At 39.5% G+C, this 20,367-nt stretch overlaps 1 protein-coding gene across 1 annotated transcript in view; it reads left to right on the forward strand.

Moving 5' to 3' along the window:
• SYNJ2BP (synaptojanin 2 binding protein) overlaps window positions 1-15,045 on the forward strand; it is a 38,518-nt gene extending 23,473 nt beyond the window's left edge. The window contains exons 3-4 of the mRNA XM_055304004.1: window positions 8,482-8,577; window positions 10,660-15,045. Of these exons, the coding sequence (XP_055159979.1) occupies window positions 8,482-8,577; window positions 10,660-10,800 (237 nt within the window). The 3' untranslated portion in view covers window positions 10,801-15,045. The remainder of the gene's footprint in view (window positions 1-8,481; window positions 8,578-10,659) is intronic.
• Window positions 15,046-20,367: the final 5,322 nt, after the last annotated feature.

A 20,367-nucleotide genomic window follows, 5' to 3' on the forward strand; every position in this document is an offset into this window, starting at 1 on the left:
TTGAGATGAGGGCTGGAGATGGAGATTCCTCACCCAGAGTTTATTTTGTGTGTGATGGTTAGGGCAATTTAATATTTGTATAGGTTACAAGGGAAAGATTTTATTTTTGAGGGAAAAAAATGTAAACTGTTTAGGTTTGTCATTTCTGTTGTGTGCCTGCCTAAATGACGGGAGGTGGATAGTTAAGAACAGTCCATGCTCAGTGAATGCTGCATTTTTATGAAGTTTAGGGTGATGTGAGCTAATTATTACACTGAATAGATGAATATTCCCTTTTGTCCAAACCCTTTATATAACAAAATGGCACAGATCAGGCACTAGTCAGCCACATTGCATGTTTTCATCAAGTGTAATTCTTAAAAAAAAATCTTAACTTGGTGAATGAAAGAGCTGAGTAGTCCTCAGCATTTATAGCTGTTCTACTTGACCGCCTGCAGAGCACCATACCAGGTGCTCTGGAATGATTTGAAAAATGAAACACTCACCTTCACACATAGCTTAGAAATCAGTGGGAAAGACCCACCAGAACCCCTCATCTGCTTGGCTGCAAAGACATTGGAATATGCGGAATCCTTTAGACAAAGGATGCCTAGAGGCACTTTGTCCTCCTAGCTCGGTATCCCCAGCTTAGGATCTCCCCCGCCTATAGGCTTGTAGCTGGCACAGAGTATGTATGTAGTAGGTTAGTTGCTCTGTGAATGCATCATAGCATAACGGACTTTTTTGGTTTGGTCTGACTAATTAGAACTAGATAATCTATTTTTTTTTCCTCTTCAACTCTGATGAAAAAAGAGCCCCCTTCCCTCATTGTGATTCATTTCAGGATCTTGGCAAAAAATTAAAATATCCAGAGTGGTCAATGCTTATTAAATTAAGTCCATTCCTTTTCTACATCTTATGCATTTATATCGATATCGATGTTATTCTATAGTTAGAGCTCTTGAGGCAATTCAAAATTATTAATCATCAAAGAAAATGAGTTTGGGATAACCTGGATGGCTCAGTTGGTTAGGCATCTGACTCTTGATTTTGGCTCAGGTCATGATCTCAGAGTTGTGAGACTGAGCCCTGTATTGGGCTCCACACTGGCTGTGGAGATTGCTTGAGATTCTTCCTTGTCCTCTGTCTCCCTCTGCCTCTCTAAAATAAATAAATAAACAAACAAACAAATATATAAATAAATAAATGTCACACAGGTGAGAAATTAAACTTTTTTTAATTAAACTTTTTTTAATTTTAATTTAATTTTTTTGAAATATTTTATTTATTCATGAGAGACAGAGAGAGAGAGGCAGAGACACAGGCAGAGGGAAAAGCAGGCTCCCTGTGGGGGAGCCCAATGTGGGACTCAATCCCAGGACCCCGGGATCTCAACCTGAGCCAAAGGCAGACGCTCAACCACCGAGCCACCCAGGTGCCCCTTAATTTTATTTTTTAAAGATTTTATTTATTTACTTGAGGGAGAGAAAGGAAAGAGCACAGAGGGAGAGGGAGAAACAGACCAATGTGGGACTCAGTCCCAGGACCCTGGGACCATGACCTCAACCAAAGGCAGACACTTAACCGACTGAGCCACTCAGGTGCCCCAAAAGTTAAACTTTAAAAAAAGAAGAAGAAAACTAATTTTAACTCCATTTATCCATTTCCAAAGGCAGAAAATCGGAGACTCATTTTAAAGATTGCTAACAACCATAGCAAAGAAAAAAAAAACCAGTACTTTTCCCCATCTGGTTAGCAGAACACCACCATTCCTATTCTCTGAATATTCAGTCAGCAAAATTTTCTAGCATGTTGCAAATCTGCCGTATCTCAGGTTCAGTGAAACTGTGCCATGAATTAAGGAAGCTGAAGTAGCAAATTTGGCAGCGTTTTAAGATTTCTCCTTTGAGTACCTCTTGGTACTAAAAGTGAGGTCCAAGGACCATCTGGGGGCTTATTAGTAATGCAGTCTCAGGAACCCTCCCAGACCTATTAGAATCAAAATCTGCTTTATAGCAAGATCCTGAGTGTGAATAAAGTCTGAATAAATTGTAAGAGGCACTGCTATAGTCAAGTGTTTTAAATTATGACCTATAATAGGTAATACACAGTGTACACATACATACATACATATAATTGAAGCAAAGTTTAAGAAAATAATATTTAGCTCTTCTATATGTAACGCATTCTGTGTTGTGTTTTCTTCTAATGTCAGTTTTAAAATTAAATACTGGCCTTGACCCACTGGATTAACTTCATTCACTATCTTCTGTGGTGGGTCCATAGACTCATTTGAAAAATCACTACTTTGGTAAATGGAAAAATCACTGATGAAATCTGTGTATTCACAGAATTTGTATTAAATAGGGCAAGTGGGCTGAGTATAGAGACCAGATAAAGATTGTTTTGGGCAGTTTAGGTTAGAAATAACTCAAACTCAGAATCACTTGGAGGGATTGCTTTTAACTTTCAAATTCCCCAGTGAATGTTAATGCTCCTGGTTCTAGCATTGCACTTTGAGAACCCTTGGTCTAGGGATCCCTGGGTGGCGCAGCGGTTTGGCGCCTGCCTTTGGCCCGGGGTGCGATCCTGGAGACCCGGGATCGAATCCCACATCAGGCTCCCGGTGCATGGAGCCTGCTTCTCCCTCTGCCTATGTCTCTGCATCTCTCTCTCTCTCCGTAACTATCATAAATAAATAAAAAAATAAAATAAAAAAAATAAAAAAAAAGAACCCTTGGTCTATATTAGTATGGATGGGACCAAGAGAGTGAATTCCACATATATTTAGGGAATTTGGTGGTTAGTGGTTTTTTGTTTTTTTTTTTTTAAGTAATTAGAGTAACAGTTCTTTTATATTAGAATACCTTCAGGCCTAACTAGGAGGGTTGAAAGGCATAATTAGTCTAATTGGCCTATGCTCTGTATGACACCTTCTTTTGCCTGATACCACTAATGTCTTTCTTCCCCGTTAGCAGAAGGAGACTCAGGTAAGGACCAGAGTTATACACTGAGTCACTGGTGGTCAGATTCCAGGCCTTTTGGCTTTGTATAATATTGAGAATATGTCAGTTATATTTGCAGGGCGCAATCTGCAAGCAAGCCTCAGAAAATCATGTGACATTTATTATTTAAAGATTTTATTTATTTGAGAGAGAGAGCAAGTGAGCAAGAGAGTACAAACAGGAGGGGTGAGGGAGAAGGAGAAGCAGACTCCCCGGTGAGCAGGGAGCCCGATGCAGGGCTCAATCCCAGGACTCTGGGCTCATAACCCGAGCTGAAGGCAGCTGCTTGACGGACTGAGCCACCCAGGCACCCTCATGTGACATTTATTATACTCATTATATTCAAGTGTTGTTCAAAGTACTCTTCAGATATAGGAGTTGTCATGATGAGTTTTGCAATACAACCTCTCCAAGTTATTTACAGAAGAATGTAAAGTGATACAATATAGGTCAGAGTCCACTTTGAGCTTTATGATCATTATATAATATGGAGATTCAAAGAAGTAAATCAGTCACATCAGCAGAATTATCTGGAAAGGTCTTGTCAACAACTTGGCACTTTACTAAATTTTAGCTTCCTATAAATTTTAATGCTGCTTCAAAATATGCGAATGAATAAAAATATTAATATAGAAACACCTTATATTGGGGGCAGCCTGGGCGGCTCAGCGGTTTAGCGCCGCCTTCAGCCCAGGGCGTGATCCTGGAGACTCAGGATCAAGTCCCACATTGGGCTCCCCCTGCATGGAGACTGCTTCTCCCTCTGTCTGTGTCTCTGCCTTTCTCTCTCTCTCTGTTTCTCATGAATAAATAAATAAAATAGTTAAAATTTTTTAAAAATTTAAAAAAATAGCTTATATAAAACTTTAAAAATTTAAAAGTATAACATATTAGATATTAATGAAACTGCAAAACCAGTAAAAATTCAATTTAAAATATTAATATGATGGATAGTGGTATGTTGCTGAAATAAAATCCTTGCTTATAATATAAATTTCTGTGGGTTAGTGTTTTAAAGTGGAGGTTTTGCAGCCAGGCGATTTGGATCCTGGCTTTACTACTTCCATTCTATATGCCCATGAACAATTTGCATACCTTTCTAAGTTTTATCATCTATAAAATGGAAGTTCTTAACTCATAGGATTATTGTGAAGACTAAATAAGTTAGTACATATAGAATGAAGAGACAGCTCCAGGCATGATAATAAATATGTGGTGTTTGCTGGCAATTATTAATTGACTGTGATTGCAAAGAAGATTTTGAACTCAGTACTCCTGCCATTGAATGGCATGTAGTGACTCAGTTCTCCAACTTGCATTCATATTACTATGAATCTTGGCTCTTTTTCTGAGCTCTGATATCTTTGGCATTTGTTGACACGACCGCATCATTAACTTAATTTGTCTGTCTCTAAGAGAAAATACCTATTTTCTTACAATGAGAAATACAGTTATCACATGGGCTAGATTAGTTAGTTACACAAGTCTTCCCACTACAGTCAACAGTCTCACACCGATTCTGTCCCCCAGGAATTAACTAGAAAGTTGAGACGTTGAGAATTCATTGTGATGATTCTAGGACTCCTGAAATTCTTTACCTGTGGCATGTCTACCAACAAACAAACGGAAGGCATAATCAGAAGGTGGCTTGATAGCATGAAATCAAAGTCCATCAACTAGGAAACTATTCATTTCTACACTATAGATAGCAGGACTGAACCTTTTTAAGATTAATCTTGGAAGATACATAGAATTTTTTATTTTTTTTTATTTTTATTTTTTTAAAGATTTATTTATTTATTTATGATAGACATAGAGAGAGAGAAAGAGGCAGAGACACAGGAGGAGGGAGAAGCAGGCTCCATGCACCGGGAGCCCGACGTGAGACTCAATCCCGGGACTCCAGGATCGCGCCCTGGGCCAAAGGCAGGCACTAAACCGCTGAGCTACCCAGGGATCCCCTAGAATTTTTTAAAAGGGAAGCGTATTCAGGTGGTAGAAATAGCTAGAGCACAGGTATGAAGGTAAGGATATGTTTTATGTCCTAGAGACACTGGATTATGTGATTTAAAGCACAGGATTTATGAAAGGGAATAATGCAAAATTAAACTGGGAAAGTAGGTTGGAGCCACTTCCTGGAGAACTTTGCACAGCAGAATGAGAAATCAGGCATATACTCCCTTTTCCCCTACTTCCACTTTTGTATAAACAAAATCTTACTTTAGGAGGCTTGATCTGGAGACAATGTCTGAATAGGATAAGAGTTGGGGAGGGCCTAGAGGAAAGTGAATCAGAGAGAAGGTGATCATAACAGTTCATCTAAAAGTATCCACCGTCTAAAAAGAGAGGCAATTGAAAGAAAATAGCGTGTAAGGGATGGTGTTACGTTAGGCTATGGGATTTGACAAGGGATTTGTAAGCGAACACTGCTAAGGAATGGAGTTTTAAAATATCAGCATTTTAGTCTGAATTAATGGTAGTGGCAATAAGAGGGAATAGGGGACAGTCTGGTTTTGTGGGAAGTAAAGGGCTTTGGATATGTTGAATTGAGGTGTAACAGAACATTCCAGTACAGGAACCCAGCAGGAACCTGGCAAGTCCAGCAGTAGAAATAAGGATAAAAATGTGGGAGCTGTCTTACAGAGTACAGTTGTAATTGTGAAAGATCACCGTGGGAGAGAAGATAAGGGGACAGAGAGACTACAGACTTTGAGGAATGCTTACTTAAGGAAGAAGAGGAAGAGGAATCAAGAAAGGAATCCCTCAAGAACTAAGAGAGCTAACTATTAAAAAGCTGAGACCAGAGAGAATTGCAAAAGGCAGGAGGTCTGAAGACTGGGAAAGGGCTGTAGGATTTAGTGATTGGAAGTCAGTGCTGACCCACAGGACAGAATATTCTTTCCTGCCACCTCATATATCACGGCAGTACCAGGGAATAGAGTGAATGAACTGCAGAGGAAGTAGAGGCCAATGCTTTCAAATAGCTCTTTGAACAAGTTTTGCAATGAAAGGAAGAAGACAGAAGATGGGAAGAAGGTGATCGTGGGTTCCAAGAAACATCTGTATTTCTTCTTTATAGACGAAAATAGTTTTAGTTGAGAAGGAGCAGAGGGCAATAATAATGAAGGAATCAAGAGAAGCAAGTGATCACTTAAGTTCTTTAGAAGGCTGGAAGGAATGAGTACTAGTGGGTGCTTTAGCCTCTGTAAAGGAAATGGATCCTAATTCAGAAACAAGGACAAAGCAGCAGTGAGAAGCTCTCAAGAAACTTTGAAAGGGAAGGAGAAAACATGGAGAGAGTGTGAGAAGTTAACAGTATTCTCAAAAAAAGATAAGGCAGGGGCACCTGGGTGGCTCACACTCAGGTGGCAATTGAGCATCTGCCTTCAGCTTAGGGCGTGATCCTGGAGTCCTGGGATCGAGTCCCATATTGGGCTCCTTGCATGGAGCCTGCTTCTTTCTCTGCCTTTCTCTCTGCCTCTATGTGTGTCATGAATAAGTAAATGAAATCTTAAAAAAAAAAAAAAAAAAGATAAGGCAAAGGAATCTGGAGAGAGGAGATAGGATCAGAGTTAGGGTTTAATGACTGGAAAGGTCTGGAATAGCTGCTGCTGGGAATTCATTAGGGAGTTCACCAGGTGAGTAGAGAGGGCATAAAGATGGAAGTGTCAGCCAGCATGGATGGATCTGTGCTGGAAGGTGTGTGTGTGTGTGTATGTGTGTGTGTGTGTGTGTATTTTCCCCAGGAATATTAAACTCAGTGATGATAAGGAAAACAAATGCAGTGTGTTGTGCAGGACTGGAAAGATGGAAGAAAATCATAGGGATAGGGATCCCTGGGTGGCGCAGCGGTTTAGCGCCTGCCTTTGGCCCAGGGCGCGATCCTGGAGACCCGGGATCGAGTCCCACATCGGGCTCCCAGTGCATGGAGCCTGCTTCTCCCTCTGCCTGTGTCTCTGCCTCTCTCTCTCTGTGTGTGACTATCATAAAAAAAAAAAAAAAATTAGAAAATCATAGGGACAAGGGATTATAATAACCAAGTGCTTTGTTGAAATAACAGCAAGAACTCTTAGATGGGTAAGGATGCATGCAAGTAAAGTCTAAAAAGGTTAAAGATTTTGATGAGGATAATGAGCAGATTCAGTAGAGGAATAGAAAGTATGAAGTGCGTAGAAATTTTGATCAGTTTTCTAAGAGTTTGAGATCTTGGAGCTGAAGCGTGCCTAATGTTGAAGTCAAAGGCTTATGCCAGTTGGTAACTAAAGTGGAATAGGACAGGAAACTATTAATTTGGGAAGTTAGATAATCTATAATGCCAAAGTGTTGTTAGATTAATTCACCAAGGACTTTGGCAGGAGATTGGAGGAACAATATGAACCTCTTGGAGAAGGGAAACAGTAACAAGGAAGATCAGAGGCTTGAATTAGTCAATGGCTTGAGTTTCAGCTAAGAATAGTTTGTGAGTCAAGGTTGAAGAATAATAGTGCAGAAGGAACAGTAAATTGCAGGGGCACTGTACCTTTACTTCTGGTATTTAAAAACACTAGGCCTAGCTCCTACACTTACTATGACTTTGGGTGAATTATCTACCTTGCTAAGCTTCAGTTTCTTCATATGTGAAAACAAGATAAAAATGGTGTCTACTTCATAGGATTATTGTGAGAACTACATTAAACAGTATATATAAAGCATTCAGCACAGAACCTAACAAGTAAAACCATTAGGTGTTCTTGCTGCTGTTAATGACATTGATGTGTACAAAAGATGTGTAGATCTTGCATAAGGTGGGCTATGCTGTGTCAGTACAGCATAGAGTAGATATCACTTATGGACAGTCACTCCTAACACTAAAGAGTATTAACATCACTGGTCATCTCTCACCTCTAAATGGTAGGGCTGACCTACCCTTAAAAATTTTTTAGGAGTTTGTTTCATCAAAGAAATTTTGTATGATTAGTAAATTGGAGGAGAATGGGAGTATCCATGGAATCAAGGGAAGTTGTCCACAATTGGACAAGACCAACAGAATGGGCCAGTAGGTTTACACCTCATCAAGAAAATTGTTTCGTAGTTATATTACTAGAGTTTCATAAAGTTATATTTCTAGAGTTGAAGCTGACAATGCCAAGGATTAGGAATGTAAAGGATCAGATGGTAACCCAGAAGACCATGTTAGCTATAGGGAAGCAGGCTGATGCTCATGGAAGACACACAAGTACAGTAACAGAGACCCAAATGTCAAAATGAGACAGGCAGCAGGAGCTAAGGTGAAGGAGAAACTACTTTTTTTTTTTTAACCTTGGTGTTTTTCAGAGGGCCCAGGGAACCTCAGCTCTAGGAAAACCGCTTTGAAAGTGAAAAAGTTACTCAGCTCTACATAACCTGACCCATTCTCCTAGCCCTTGGAATTAGCTCTCTAGTTTTTAAATGTTTAGTCACATGAATGTAAATCTTTGACTTACGATTCTACCTCTCAACTACTTGCTGTTTTTGACAGGTAAATGGCCAAGACCTAAGGAACTTACTGCACCAGGATGCTGTAGACCTCTTTCGTAATGCAGGCTATGCTGTGTCCCTAAGAGTGCAGCACAGGGTAGGTGTTATTTGCAACCAGCAAGCTGGCACCAAGCTTTTGTGTCATTCTTGGGAATAAAGCATATAGTATAATGTTCAGTAGTGCATTTGCTTTTTTTTTTTTTTTTTCTTATTTCATTCTCATTCTTGAGGAGCTTGTCTGGCACAGGCCTGGGTCTTCAGGGACTTCTGCTTATCATGAAAGGAAATTCAAACAGTCTGCTTGCAGCCTGGATCCTAGCTTCCAGGCAATATGCTTTAAGCGTAAAGCTTGACAACCAAATTAAAATAAATGAGAAAATACAACCAGAATCAATTTCATTTTTCAGCAGGGAAGGCAACCTGTATGCCCTTGAACATACTAATGAAGCTTGAAGTGTGGAGGTGGTGGGTTTTCTGATAGCCACTGTGTGCTTTTCCTGATCATCACCAGGAACCCTTTTCTTGTCATCTTGGTGACCCTCTTGACCAAAGCTCTAGTGCTCAAAGAGGAGCTCCAGGAAAAAGAAAATCGAATTCAGAATTGAGTCATAGTCGCACCTCTCCCTGCATCCACTTCTTAGTTCCTAGTGTTAAATAATTTGGATGATGGGGAGAGAAGCCAGGGAGAACTAAGTCCTCCCATGGCACTAGGGACTCCCATGGTACATTTACCACACACTCTCAATGTGCTGTCTTAAATGATGCTGTCTTTGCCCCACTCAGCTCTTGAGTGAGGCTTCAAAGGCTGAGGAAGAGTTTGACAGGAGAGTTTACAAAGTGGAAGGGGCATGAAAGATACCAGGGTTGCAAGCAGAATCTGTGTGATGAATTAGAAAACAGGTTGATAGGAAACAATATTGGTAATCAGCTGCTTCTGCCTTAGCTCTTCTGTTTCTAAAGCATGGAAGGCTTTATGCAATAGGTAAAGGCAAGTAATGAATGTAGGTATACACTTCAGGTATGATGAGAGTTCTTTTTGAAGAAATGTGGAAAATTATTTTCAAAGTTCACATTTTTGGGAAACATCCACAAATAACCCCTAATAAAACATAGTAACTCCTAATAAAACTCTGGTCAGAAAATTGGCCTAGCCCTAAAAACCACATCTTACTATTGAGCATGCCCTCGGGACATCTGAACAGTAAGTGAAAAATACAGCAGTAGGCTAGAGGATAGAAAAGCTAAGTCTACAGCATTGTCTTTTAGATGGAAGGAACACGGGTTATAAAGAGGTTATATTGAACTGAAACAAGATGGTACTGTAACTGTTGGAAGTTAGCTATTAGAAGTTAATATGAAGAGTGGCGCTTGGGGGGCTCAGTTAGTTAAGCATCTGACTCTTGGTTTTAGCTCAGGTCATGATCAAGGTCATGGAATTGATTCCTGCATTGGGATTCACGCTGGGCAGGAAGCCTGCTTAGGATTCTCTCTCTCCTTCTACCCCTTCCCCCACCCCATTCACTTACTCACTAAAGAAAAAAAAGTTAATATGAAGAAATGCTACCAGCTTCAAAAGGGAATGCTTAGGCAGTGGAAAATGATGTTTCCTCTTTATCTGTGTGCAGTGTTAGAAAATAGAGATGAAGGACATGACCCCATGTCAGGAGGGAGTGGGTGCCTTTTGGGAATTGCAAAGTATTTCCAAAAATGGCACTGTACCTGTGTTAACATTGTTCAGATATGCCCTTATTGCTTTCCGATGACTGGCAGTCTTTCTAAGTAAACATTTCTAGGAAGGTGGGCACCCCTTGCCCCCACCCACTAATTTCAAGGTTCCCTACAGGATCAATAGGTTTCATCTTGTATCTTCATTTTCCTAATATGATACACAGAGAGCTTGGTTGAGGCAGTAGAAAAACAGAAAGAGGTTATCTGCTCTCCCTTGGGTCCCTTTGGGTCAGTATCGCACAGCAAGGTTAAATGCTTCCCCATCAGACTTCTTTCCAAAAAATTGACACTGATGCATCAATTTAGAACAAACCGAGAGGACTCCTGCCAGGTAGTGCTTGGAGGTGACAGCTTTGGGTGGTCTAGACCCAGGTAACGGGTCAAGCTGGACCCCTTGGTTGGGGTAAATACATATTGGTGACTAGAGTTAACGTTTTTTTCTCCCTTCCAGGTACAAGTGCAGAACGGGCCTCTAGGACATCGAAGTGAAGGGGAGCCAAGTGGCATCCCCATAGCTCTGGTGCTGGTGCCAGTGTTCGCCCTCACCGTGATAGCAGCCTGGGCCTTCATGAAATACCGGCAGCAACTTTGAAAAGCTTAGTCTCTTCCAGTGCTCCCAATAGAAGACACATTTCTCTCTCCCTCTCACCTTCGTCCCCTGCCATTCTCCCATATCCTTCCCTCTCTCTGCACAGCCAACACATCATTGACAGAGACTGCTACCCAAACAGGACCTCGCTATCCCAAATCTCCACATCCTCATATCTCATGGGAGAGTGAAGGCATTGTTTGAAAGAAGACTGAAGAAAAGACCTGCCTAGAACAAATGGGGAGTTACATATTTTGCTAGGACCACCAATAGAAGTTCAGCTACAACCCAAAGAGGGAACAGTCCAGTCTTCCCATCAGCACGGGTGATACCTTTCTCTTAGCTGGCATGCCTCAAAGGCCAGCTCTGTGATAGAAGAGAAGAGAGGATTTTTCTTCTTAATGATCTTCTTGGAAGTTTTTATGGCCTTTATTTAATTTCTATCTACATACTTGGGTGCCTATATGAAATACAGGATAATGACAGCATTTTTACTTTTTTTAAAAAAGCAAGTGTGTGTGCACACATACATCCATACATGACAGTATGATAGTAATGCCTTATGGAGAATTAAAAAGGTGGAAAGCTGCTCTGTGGTTTCAGGTTTCTGATATAAGGGAAGTTCTTAATGGAAGAATTTGATATATAGCAGGAGTGAGAGAGTAAGCCTTGAAAGAGGATGGCCAATCTGAGTCATTTTAAAAAGAAAAAAGAAAAACCGAAGCAACTAATTAAAAATCTTAGAAAAATATTTCTTATACTAGCTATGCTTCGGAAGTGGAAGTATGCCATAATCCAGCTTTGTGAAGTCCATCTGTTCCCCAAACTTTGAAATTTAGAGAGATAAATCTTACCGGTTTTCTGGGCCTTCCTAGTCACTTTTCTGATACCTCATAGTCCTAGTAAAGGATCAGCTAGAAAACTGTGGTCAGAGCTTTGGTGATGCAGCCAAACCAACCCAGTGAAAAAAAAAACTAGAAGACAAAAGGATAATGCTTCCAGGGTAGCCCCTGAACCCTCTCAGGCCATCTAATAGACTTTTTGGTTTCTAGTAATAGGCAAATTGAGAGCAGGAACTGCTCTCCGGCAGGATGCACATGAAATCAGCTCTGCTTCTGATTCAGTTGAGAGGGTTTGGATTGCAGGGGTTTTTTGAATGGCTCTAAACACCGGCTTTGGCTTCTAATGAGTAAACCGTTTTTGCAGGGAAGAAGAAAAGAGGTTTTATTGTTTTTGTGGGTAGGGAAGTTTGGTGGATGTTTCGTGGGGAAACCTTGAGAGAAGGATATGTTTGAATGGATGCTCAGGATGCCCACGGATATTAATGAGGTGGGAACCACATTCTGTTCATTTGATAGCAAACATTGGTTTTAAAGCACTAAGAGCTAAACCAAGGCTAATTCTCTGGCTTTAAAAAAATAATTTCCATCCTCCAAGCATACTGGCCAGACTATAGCCCTTATATAATCCTGGCAAGAGTATGAAGACTCCCTGAGGCAATCATTTGTGTCCAATTTTCAGCATGGATAATCCAGTAAGTGTTTTAGAGCTGCTGCTTGGACACCAGCTTTGTTAAGGCACTTTTACAAAGAAGATCACATTTATATTGTGGATAGCAAAAGGGAATGATTACTGAGATTCAAGACACAAGAGAAAATTCTATGGAGGAAGAGGACAAATTAAGGACCCTAGAGGAGCTCAGGGTCTAGTTAGGAGATTTCATAAATAGATGAGTAAAAGTATATTATCAGGTTGAGTGACAGTCAAAAACAATAAGTGGGAAAAATTCAGAATACGACGTAGCAACAGATGAGCAGACAGCCATCCTATTTTTCTATTCAGGAATTCCAAAAAAGAAAGCTGTCACATATGGGATCAGGCCAGAGCAGAAAGGGAAGGCTTATAAAAATAACCCTCGTAAGACTGGTACAGGGAGAAACTTGCTTTAAACAATCCTGATAGGACTGAGGCCTTAGACCCCAAGTATTCAGTATCTTCCAGCCTCACTTAGCTGCCCCTGTAGGTCAGCGACACACAGTATTCCAGGTCTCACCTCAGACAGCGCTGCTGTGGGGACACAAGCCCTGCCCCTCCCTGCATCTGGAGACTTGTGCAGCAGTTTCTGCAGTGTACTTGTTTCCCTCCCAGGATTCATCTCAGGGTTTGGACATTAACTCCTGAGAGGACCTTGAGATACTCAGAATGAAGCAAATGGCAAGCAGGGGGAAAGCTATCTAGTTTTTTTATTTGTTGGTAGATGTAAATAGAACGGACCCTTATCTCTTTGTTGGTAGAAGTTTTGCTTTGTTTAATAATTAGGGATTCTTATGCACTTTAATAATTTAGATTTTCTTTGGAATTAAGTAGCATTTAAAGATCCATGATTAAAGTTTTTAGGCAAGTATGCTATTCAGTTTTTATTTCTGATTCTTTAAGAAACTATTGTCCTAGATGAGGTATCAGAGTCCATTGTAGGTCATTAAAAAGATTCATGATCTTTATAGATTGAATCTAAGTTTCTTTCACTTTATAGATTTTATCAAATATTCCTGCTACCTAAATTACTATGTTCAAAGTTTTGAAGATTGAAAGTAATTTTAAGACAATATGCTGAAAACACTTCTCTGTATTTATCATCTTCTATGACACCTATGATTTTGATAAGACATTGTTTGCTTCAGTTGTCTCTCTTTTCCTTCCAAGTTTTAATATGTGCAATTGATTTAACTTAATTGCTCACGCCATCTTGCCATGTGTGATGGAAAAAAGAAATTAATATTTGATACTGCATTTTGTGGCAGGTAGTCTACTAATCACAGTGGGTACACTATTTGTTCATGACTCACCACTCTGAGATCTAAGTATTGTTAAAAAGACACTAAAGAAAAGAGAATAAATTACTTTCCCTAAGATTACAGATAGGTTAATGATAGAATCAGGATATAACTTAGGACTTCAGGTGCCACTGTCAATGATATTTCTCACTGGCAGCAGCTCTCAACAAAAGCATCAGCATCACTGAGGAAGTTGTTAGAAAAGTAAATTCTTGGGCTTCACCCCAGACCTACTGAATCACACTGTGTACAGCACCCAGCAATCTGTTTTAGCAATACCTCCAGGTGACTGATTCGCGGTAAAGTTTGGGAATCACTGCTCTATGCCAATAGTTGTCCCCTTTTTCTCAGGTTAGAATCATCTGAATAGCTTATAAAATTCTGGTTGCACATAGACCATTCAAATAAAATCTCTGGGGATGGGACTCAGGCAGCAGTGAACTCAAGTTTATCATGTGATTCCACTATGCAATGTCACCAAACAATGCCCTGTGGCATTTAAATTACTAAATAAAAACTTTAAAAAATAAATTATCAAATCATATACAGGCATGCCCTCCAAGGTAAAATGAGAATTTCACTTGGGCCTTTTAAGAGCCCAGCTCTCTGAGCTTCTGCCCAAGTACAGATGTGGAATAAGAAGTGGAGCATTCTACGGCTTATTTGCTAAGGACTGGCCAGCAAAATGTATTAGTTTTTCAGTTTGTGCATCTATTAAATTAGAACCCAATCAAAGGACATTGGAGCTAGGGACGCCTAGGTGGCTTAGCAGTTGAGTATCTGCCTTTGCCTCTGGAATTCCAGGATTGAGTCCTGCATCGGGCTCCTGCATGGAAGCATGCTTCTCCCTCTGCCTGTGTCTCTGCCTCTCTTTGTATGTCTCATGAATAAGTAAATAAAATCTTTAAAAAAAATATTGGCGCTATAAAAAATATTGGCGCTAAAAGGGAATGAGAAAGATTCTGGATGAGTCTATCTGAGAGATGAAAAATCAAAGCTCAGAGAGGTAAACTATTATCAAAGACTCAGTCTGTTACAGAGGTGCCCTTTCTGTCTCCTATTTATATCATGAATGTATCCACTACATGAACATAGATGAAATTATCCTTTTTATCTCAATTCACTTCTATATTTCTCTTGGGCCTTGAATAACGACTGGGGATTGCAAACTCATGCAGAACTGGGAGATTCCACAGAATAACCTCCGAAAGCCCTAATGTAAAATTCAATCACATGAGTTCTGTGACTAGTGTATTTTTTGATGTTGGACATTGTTTTTATTGTGGAAACAGCAATTTAAACAGTATATTTAAAGAAATGGAACAACATAAACAGGCTGTCAAGTATGGGCGGTGGGGGGAAGTGGCATTCATGTAATTTCATGTGGAGCCAATAAAGATTTTATTCTAGTCCATTTTAGTCCATTTATCTTTGGACAGATGAGGGTAAAATTTTTCCTTCAGTGCATGAGTGCCTACTATGTACTAGTTGCTGAAGATACAGAGATGAATAAGCTCTAGTCACTAAGCTGAAATAGCTCATTATCTGAGGTTTTAGTATTCTCCATGTATTTTGCTAACACCATCTAGAAGATAAGTTACAAAGCTCTCAACCTCTTACATATAATAGATTTAGAGTTGGCTACTATCCTGAAAGAAGCCCCTTTTTCTGTTTCACTTTGATCTATAAGCAGATCTTTTGAGACCATCACTCACATCCAAAAGGGCAATTGTGATCAAAAGAAAGACAGTATTTTAAGGAATTCTGATCAGAACCAGGTTCTTAACTGCCATAGTTGCCTGATCTTGATATTTATATACACACACATAAAGTACTTGATGTGCTTGACTGATGCCCTTGATACTGTAACAACCTATATTGTAAAAAAAAAAAAGTGTCTAAAGGAGTTCTACAAATGCTAGATCCTGTTTCTAATACCAACTTATGCATTTACATTTGTTTTCAAATTTACTTCATTTTCTCATCAGTGCTCTAGTCTCCAATCCTTAGACTTCTAATTTTTCCCTGGGCATCAATTCTGGGGTTACACAGAAAATGATTCTTTTTTGACAGACACCAATATATATACACAGTAAGAAGCTTTGCACTCTGTCCTCATAAAGGACAGGCCTTAAGAATGCAAATGCTTCCAGAAGCCTTCATACAACTAGCAAAAGAAGTTAGTATAAGCCCTATGACCGTGCAGTCAGAAGGAAAAGGCTGTGATATTCATGAAATGGCAAATTTCTTTAAGGTACAGTAAAACTACCTATATAATAGTCCCCAAAAAGAACCTAATAGAGGAGAAATAAAATTTTGTATGGGGATGAGGGTATAGGAAACACATGCTCTTTCCTTCTGTTTCTTTTTAAGTAGGCTAATGCGGGGCTTGAACTCACGACCCTGAGATCAAGACCTCAGCTGAAATCTAGAGCCAGACAATCAACTGAGCCAGCCAGGCACCCCAAGAAACAACTGTTTAACCTTGGTCTGGTTGCAGGTAGAGTACAAGTATAAGGAAATTTAACAGCATCATTAGGAGTCACTTAGTGCTTGTCTTGGCTAGAACAAAGTGAATGACAGGCTGCTGAGATCGGGAAAGTATAAAACGGTTTTCTTTATCTCAGCATTATTTTAGCATTTTTTAAAAGATCTTATTCATTTTGAGAGAGAGAGCATGAGCAAGGGGGAGAGGGAGAAGCAGACTCCCCAGTAAGCAGGGAGCCCAATGCAGGGTTTGACACAGGGCACGATCCTAGGACCCTGAGAACATGACCTGAACTGAAGGCAGATGCTTAACCAACTGAGCCACCCAGGTGCACCTGGAAACTTATTTTAGATTTTAAATAAATTTGGTTTTTCTGTGGATGTGCTAAGTAGAGTTTAATTCTTTTAGATAAGAAGTGTAAGACCATAAAGTATCTGTCAAAGGGATGCTTTATCCTTTCTCTTCACATCCTATTTTCTACTTTCTCCTTTTCTCTACTATCCTTTGTAAAGGGAGCATGTGCTGTGATGGATGTTGAGAAATAAGTAAAATATATCTTATTTCCACTTTTGTTAAACCTTGCCCAATCTACTCACCCTGCTGTTGCTAGAAAGACTATAGTTTTTCATTGGAGTTTGGAAATTTAGTTCTGGCTTGACTCAGGATGAATTTTTCCCCTATATCACAGCCAAGAGCCTAGTCTTTCTTTTTCTTCTTCTTTTTAAAGATTTTATTTATTTATGAGAGAGACAGAGAGAGAAGCAGGCTCCATGCAGGGAGCCTGATGTGGGACTCCATCCCAGGACCCCAGGACTACACCCTAGGCCCTAGGCCAAAGGCAGGCACTCAACCGCTGAGCCACCCAGGCGTCCTGAGCCTAGTCCTTCTTAATGGCAAATTTCCAATTTCCTCAGTAATTGGTATGTTTGACTTTTAAATGATCCTTTATGTTTTATCAAAAAAACATCAATTTCTGTAGGTGTCTAATGCATTGTAATAGAACTTGAAATTTTTTTGGTAATCTTTTTTACTTTCTTCTAGAAATGTTTCTGTTTTCTGTCTCATTCCTAACAGATTTAAATATTTTTTCCTCAATCTATGAGTTGACTCTTTCTAATAACCAGCTTTTGGTTTTATATTAATCCACTCTTCTGGTTTTCTTCTCCATTTCTTTTATTATAGCTTGCTTTTTTTTTTTTTTTTTTTTTTTTTTTTTTATGATAGTCACAGAGAGAGAGAGAGGCAAAGGGAGAAGCAGGCTCCATGCACCGGGAGCTCAACGTGGGATTCGATCCCGGGTCTCCAGGATCGTGCCCTGGGCCAAAGGCAGGCGCTAAACCGCTGCGCCACCCAGGGATGCCTTTTATTATAGCTTTTATTTTGACTAATCCTCTATACTTTCATTCATTTTGGAGGGGTTCTTTTTCTTTACAAGTCAAATATTTATTTTCTATCATCTAAAATCATAGGTTTTTTCTTTTTTATTGATTGTCACGAAACTTATAGTTTTTAGTTTGGTATCTTTCATGGTTTGGGGATTATTCAAAATGGTGTTATTGATAATGTTATAGGAAATCTTAAACGTTCTTATTACAGGAGGAAATACTCTGTGTGAGGTGATGGATCTTAACTAAATTTACTCTGGTGATGATTCACAATATGTACCTTAATCAAATGATTATGGCATACACATTAATCAATTAATTAATTAATTAATTAAGCATCTGCCTTCTGCTCAGGTTACGGTCTCAAGGTCCTGGAACTGAGCTCAGTGGAGAGTCTGCTTGTCCCTTTGCCCCCTCCCCCCGCTAGTACACACACTCTCTCTGCAACAGATAAATAAAATCTTTAAAAATATCTTATGCACTGTTATATCTCAATTATATACCAATAAAACTAGAAAAAATTTGAATTTGTAAAAGTGTTACTTGATTTTGCAATGGTTACTTTAGGAAGTAGATTAACTTTTGAGGTGTCAAGTTCTAGTTTTATTGGGTTTGCATGTTTTGATTTATAGGAAACTTTATATGTACAATGATTTTTAACTTTTTTTAAAGATTTATTTATTTTTTTTAAGAAAGAGAGTGAGAGAGAACACATGTGAGCAGGGCAGGGACAGAGGGAGATAAAGAGAGCGGATCTCAAGCAAACTCCTCACTGAGCCCAGAGTTGGATACAAGGCTCAGTTCCACAACCCTGAGATCATGACCTGAGCCAAAATCTAGAGTCAGTCACTCAACTGACTGAGCCACCCAGAGCGCCCCTACACAGCTGTTTTTCAAACGTAAATTTCAATAGATAAAATCCTATTTCACAAAAGCACACATTTGCCTACTTAGTTAACTGACAATATTTAGAAAGTTTTCAAATAGGCTTTAGTCTCATGGCCATTGGAAGATTAGAGTTTTCCTGATTTGCTCTACATGATGAAATTTGTTGTAATCCACTAATACTGCACTTTGAGACAATGCAGTTAACTTTAAATTTCATCAATATTTTGGTTTCATTAATCTACAGAGGAGATCTTTAACACTTTTGTACAGGAGAGTTACCTTGGAGTCTCTCCATGGTGTTACTGAGTAGGTTTTTGTTTGGTTTAGGGATCACTACTTAGAAAGTCTTCACTGTATAGCATGTATGGGAAGCTCTTGTCACCTTTCCTGTTGCCATTTTATTTGTTTTTTTCCCCCAGAAATTATGCATTGTGGTTTAGGACTACAAAGGAAGTCATGGAAGACAGAAATGTATTAGACATGGTCCCATTCATCCCATAGCTTATATTCCATAAGAAGTAATAAGATAAATGCTGCAATAATTCTAAAACTATAATGTTAATGATCACTACCATAAGAGAAATGTGCATGAAGGGAGAAACAATTGATTTCCTAGCTGAATAATGTCCAAAGCTTACTTTTAACTGATTTGATTGGACTGAATTGGAAACTGAGTAGCCAACTCTTAGCCACTCTAGTTCTAGCCATAGAAATTAGATAGAATGGAGGGAAGGACCCAAAACAAGAAGAGGAAAAGGAAGAAAGGAATGGAAAGAAAGAAAAGAAAGTGAAAAAGAAATCTCTGTGGCATGTTGACTTTGAGGTGTAAGAAACCATTTACGCTGTTGGAAATGTACCAGAAGTCATCCACACCATGATAAAACTTGATGCCAAAGCAAGAGTTGAGTTTACCTAGGGAAAGAGGATAGAGCCTGAGGAACAAGGACAGAGCAGTGTTTCTCACAGTGTAGTCCCCAGACCAGCAGCAGCAGATGAAAACTTGTTAGAAAAGCCTATTTTTGGGATCCCTGGGTGGCTCGGCGGTTTAGTGCCTGCCTCTGGCCCAGGGCGTGATCCTGGAGTCCTGGGATTGAGTCCCACATCAGGCTCCCTGCATGGAGTCTGCTTCTCCCTCTGCCTGTGTCTCTGCCTCTCTCTCTCTCTCTCTCTCTCTCTCTCTCTCTCTCTCATAAATAAATAAATAAATAAATAAATAAATAAATAAATAAATAAATAAATAAAATATTTAAAAAAAAGGAAGAAAGAAAAGTCTATTTTCAAGCCATCCAAGCCATCCCAGAGCTATTGAATCAGAAACTGGGGAGGGGGCCCAGTAATCTGTGTTTTGGTAAACTGTCCCTGGGATTGTGTGCACACTACACTTTGAGAGTCTCTGGGACGGACAGAAAACCAGCGGAGGGCTAGGACTCCAACTTAAGGTGTGTAAGGCTAAGGAACACAAGCCTCAAAGTTGGAGAGGATCCATGAGAGCCAAACATCCACAGAAACCACAGGAGGAGATTTCAAGAACGAGGTAGTTAATATCATCAAATGTTATAGACATCTGGTTCGAGCTGGGGCATTTGTACTCTTACAAAGTTTTGACCTTATGCAAATCTCTTAACCTTTCTGAGCCTCAATTTGCTCACCTGTAAAATGGGTCTGGAATCATGCTCTTCTAAACCTTATAAGGTTTTTTTTTTTTTTTGAGTGAATCAGCTTAGATACTAGATGTTAATTACGAAACCAAAGATTCATGAAGTAACCAATCTTTCTACACTCATAGCCATTAAATGTGGCCACAGTTCTAAAACCTAACCTTAGTGCTAAAGCTCTCAAGACTGGTAATTTTGATAAGAATGCTCCTATATACTTGCATGAGTTAAGTGATGATATAGCAGATGTTGTAGGATAATATAACTTTCTTAGATAATAAAAACATACCAGTCCTAAAGGACTGGCATGGGTGGTGGAG

The sequence above is a fragment of the Nyctereutes procyonoides genome, unplaced genomic scaffold, assembly GCF_905146905.1.
Source record: "Nyctereutes procyonoides isolate TBG_1078 unplaced genomic scaffold, NYPRO_anot_genome, whole genome shotgun sequence".
NCBI lineage: Eukaryota > Metazoa > Chordata > Mammalia > Carnivora > Canidae > Nyctereutes > Nyctereutes procyonoides.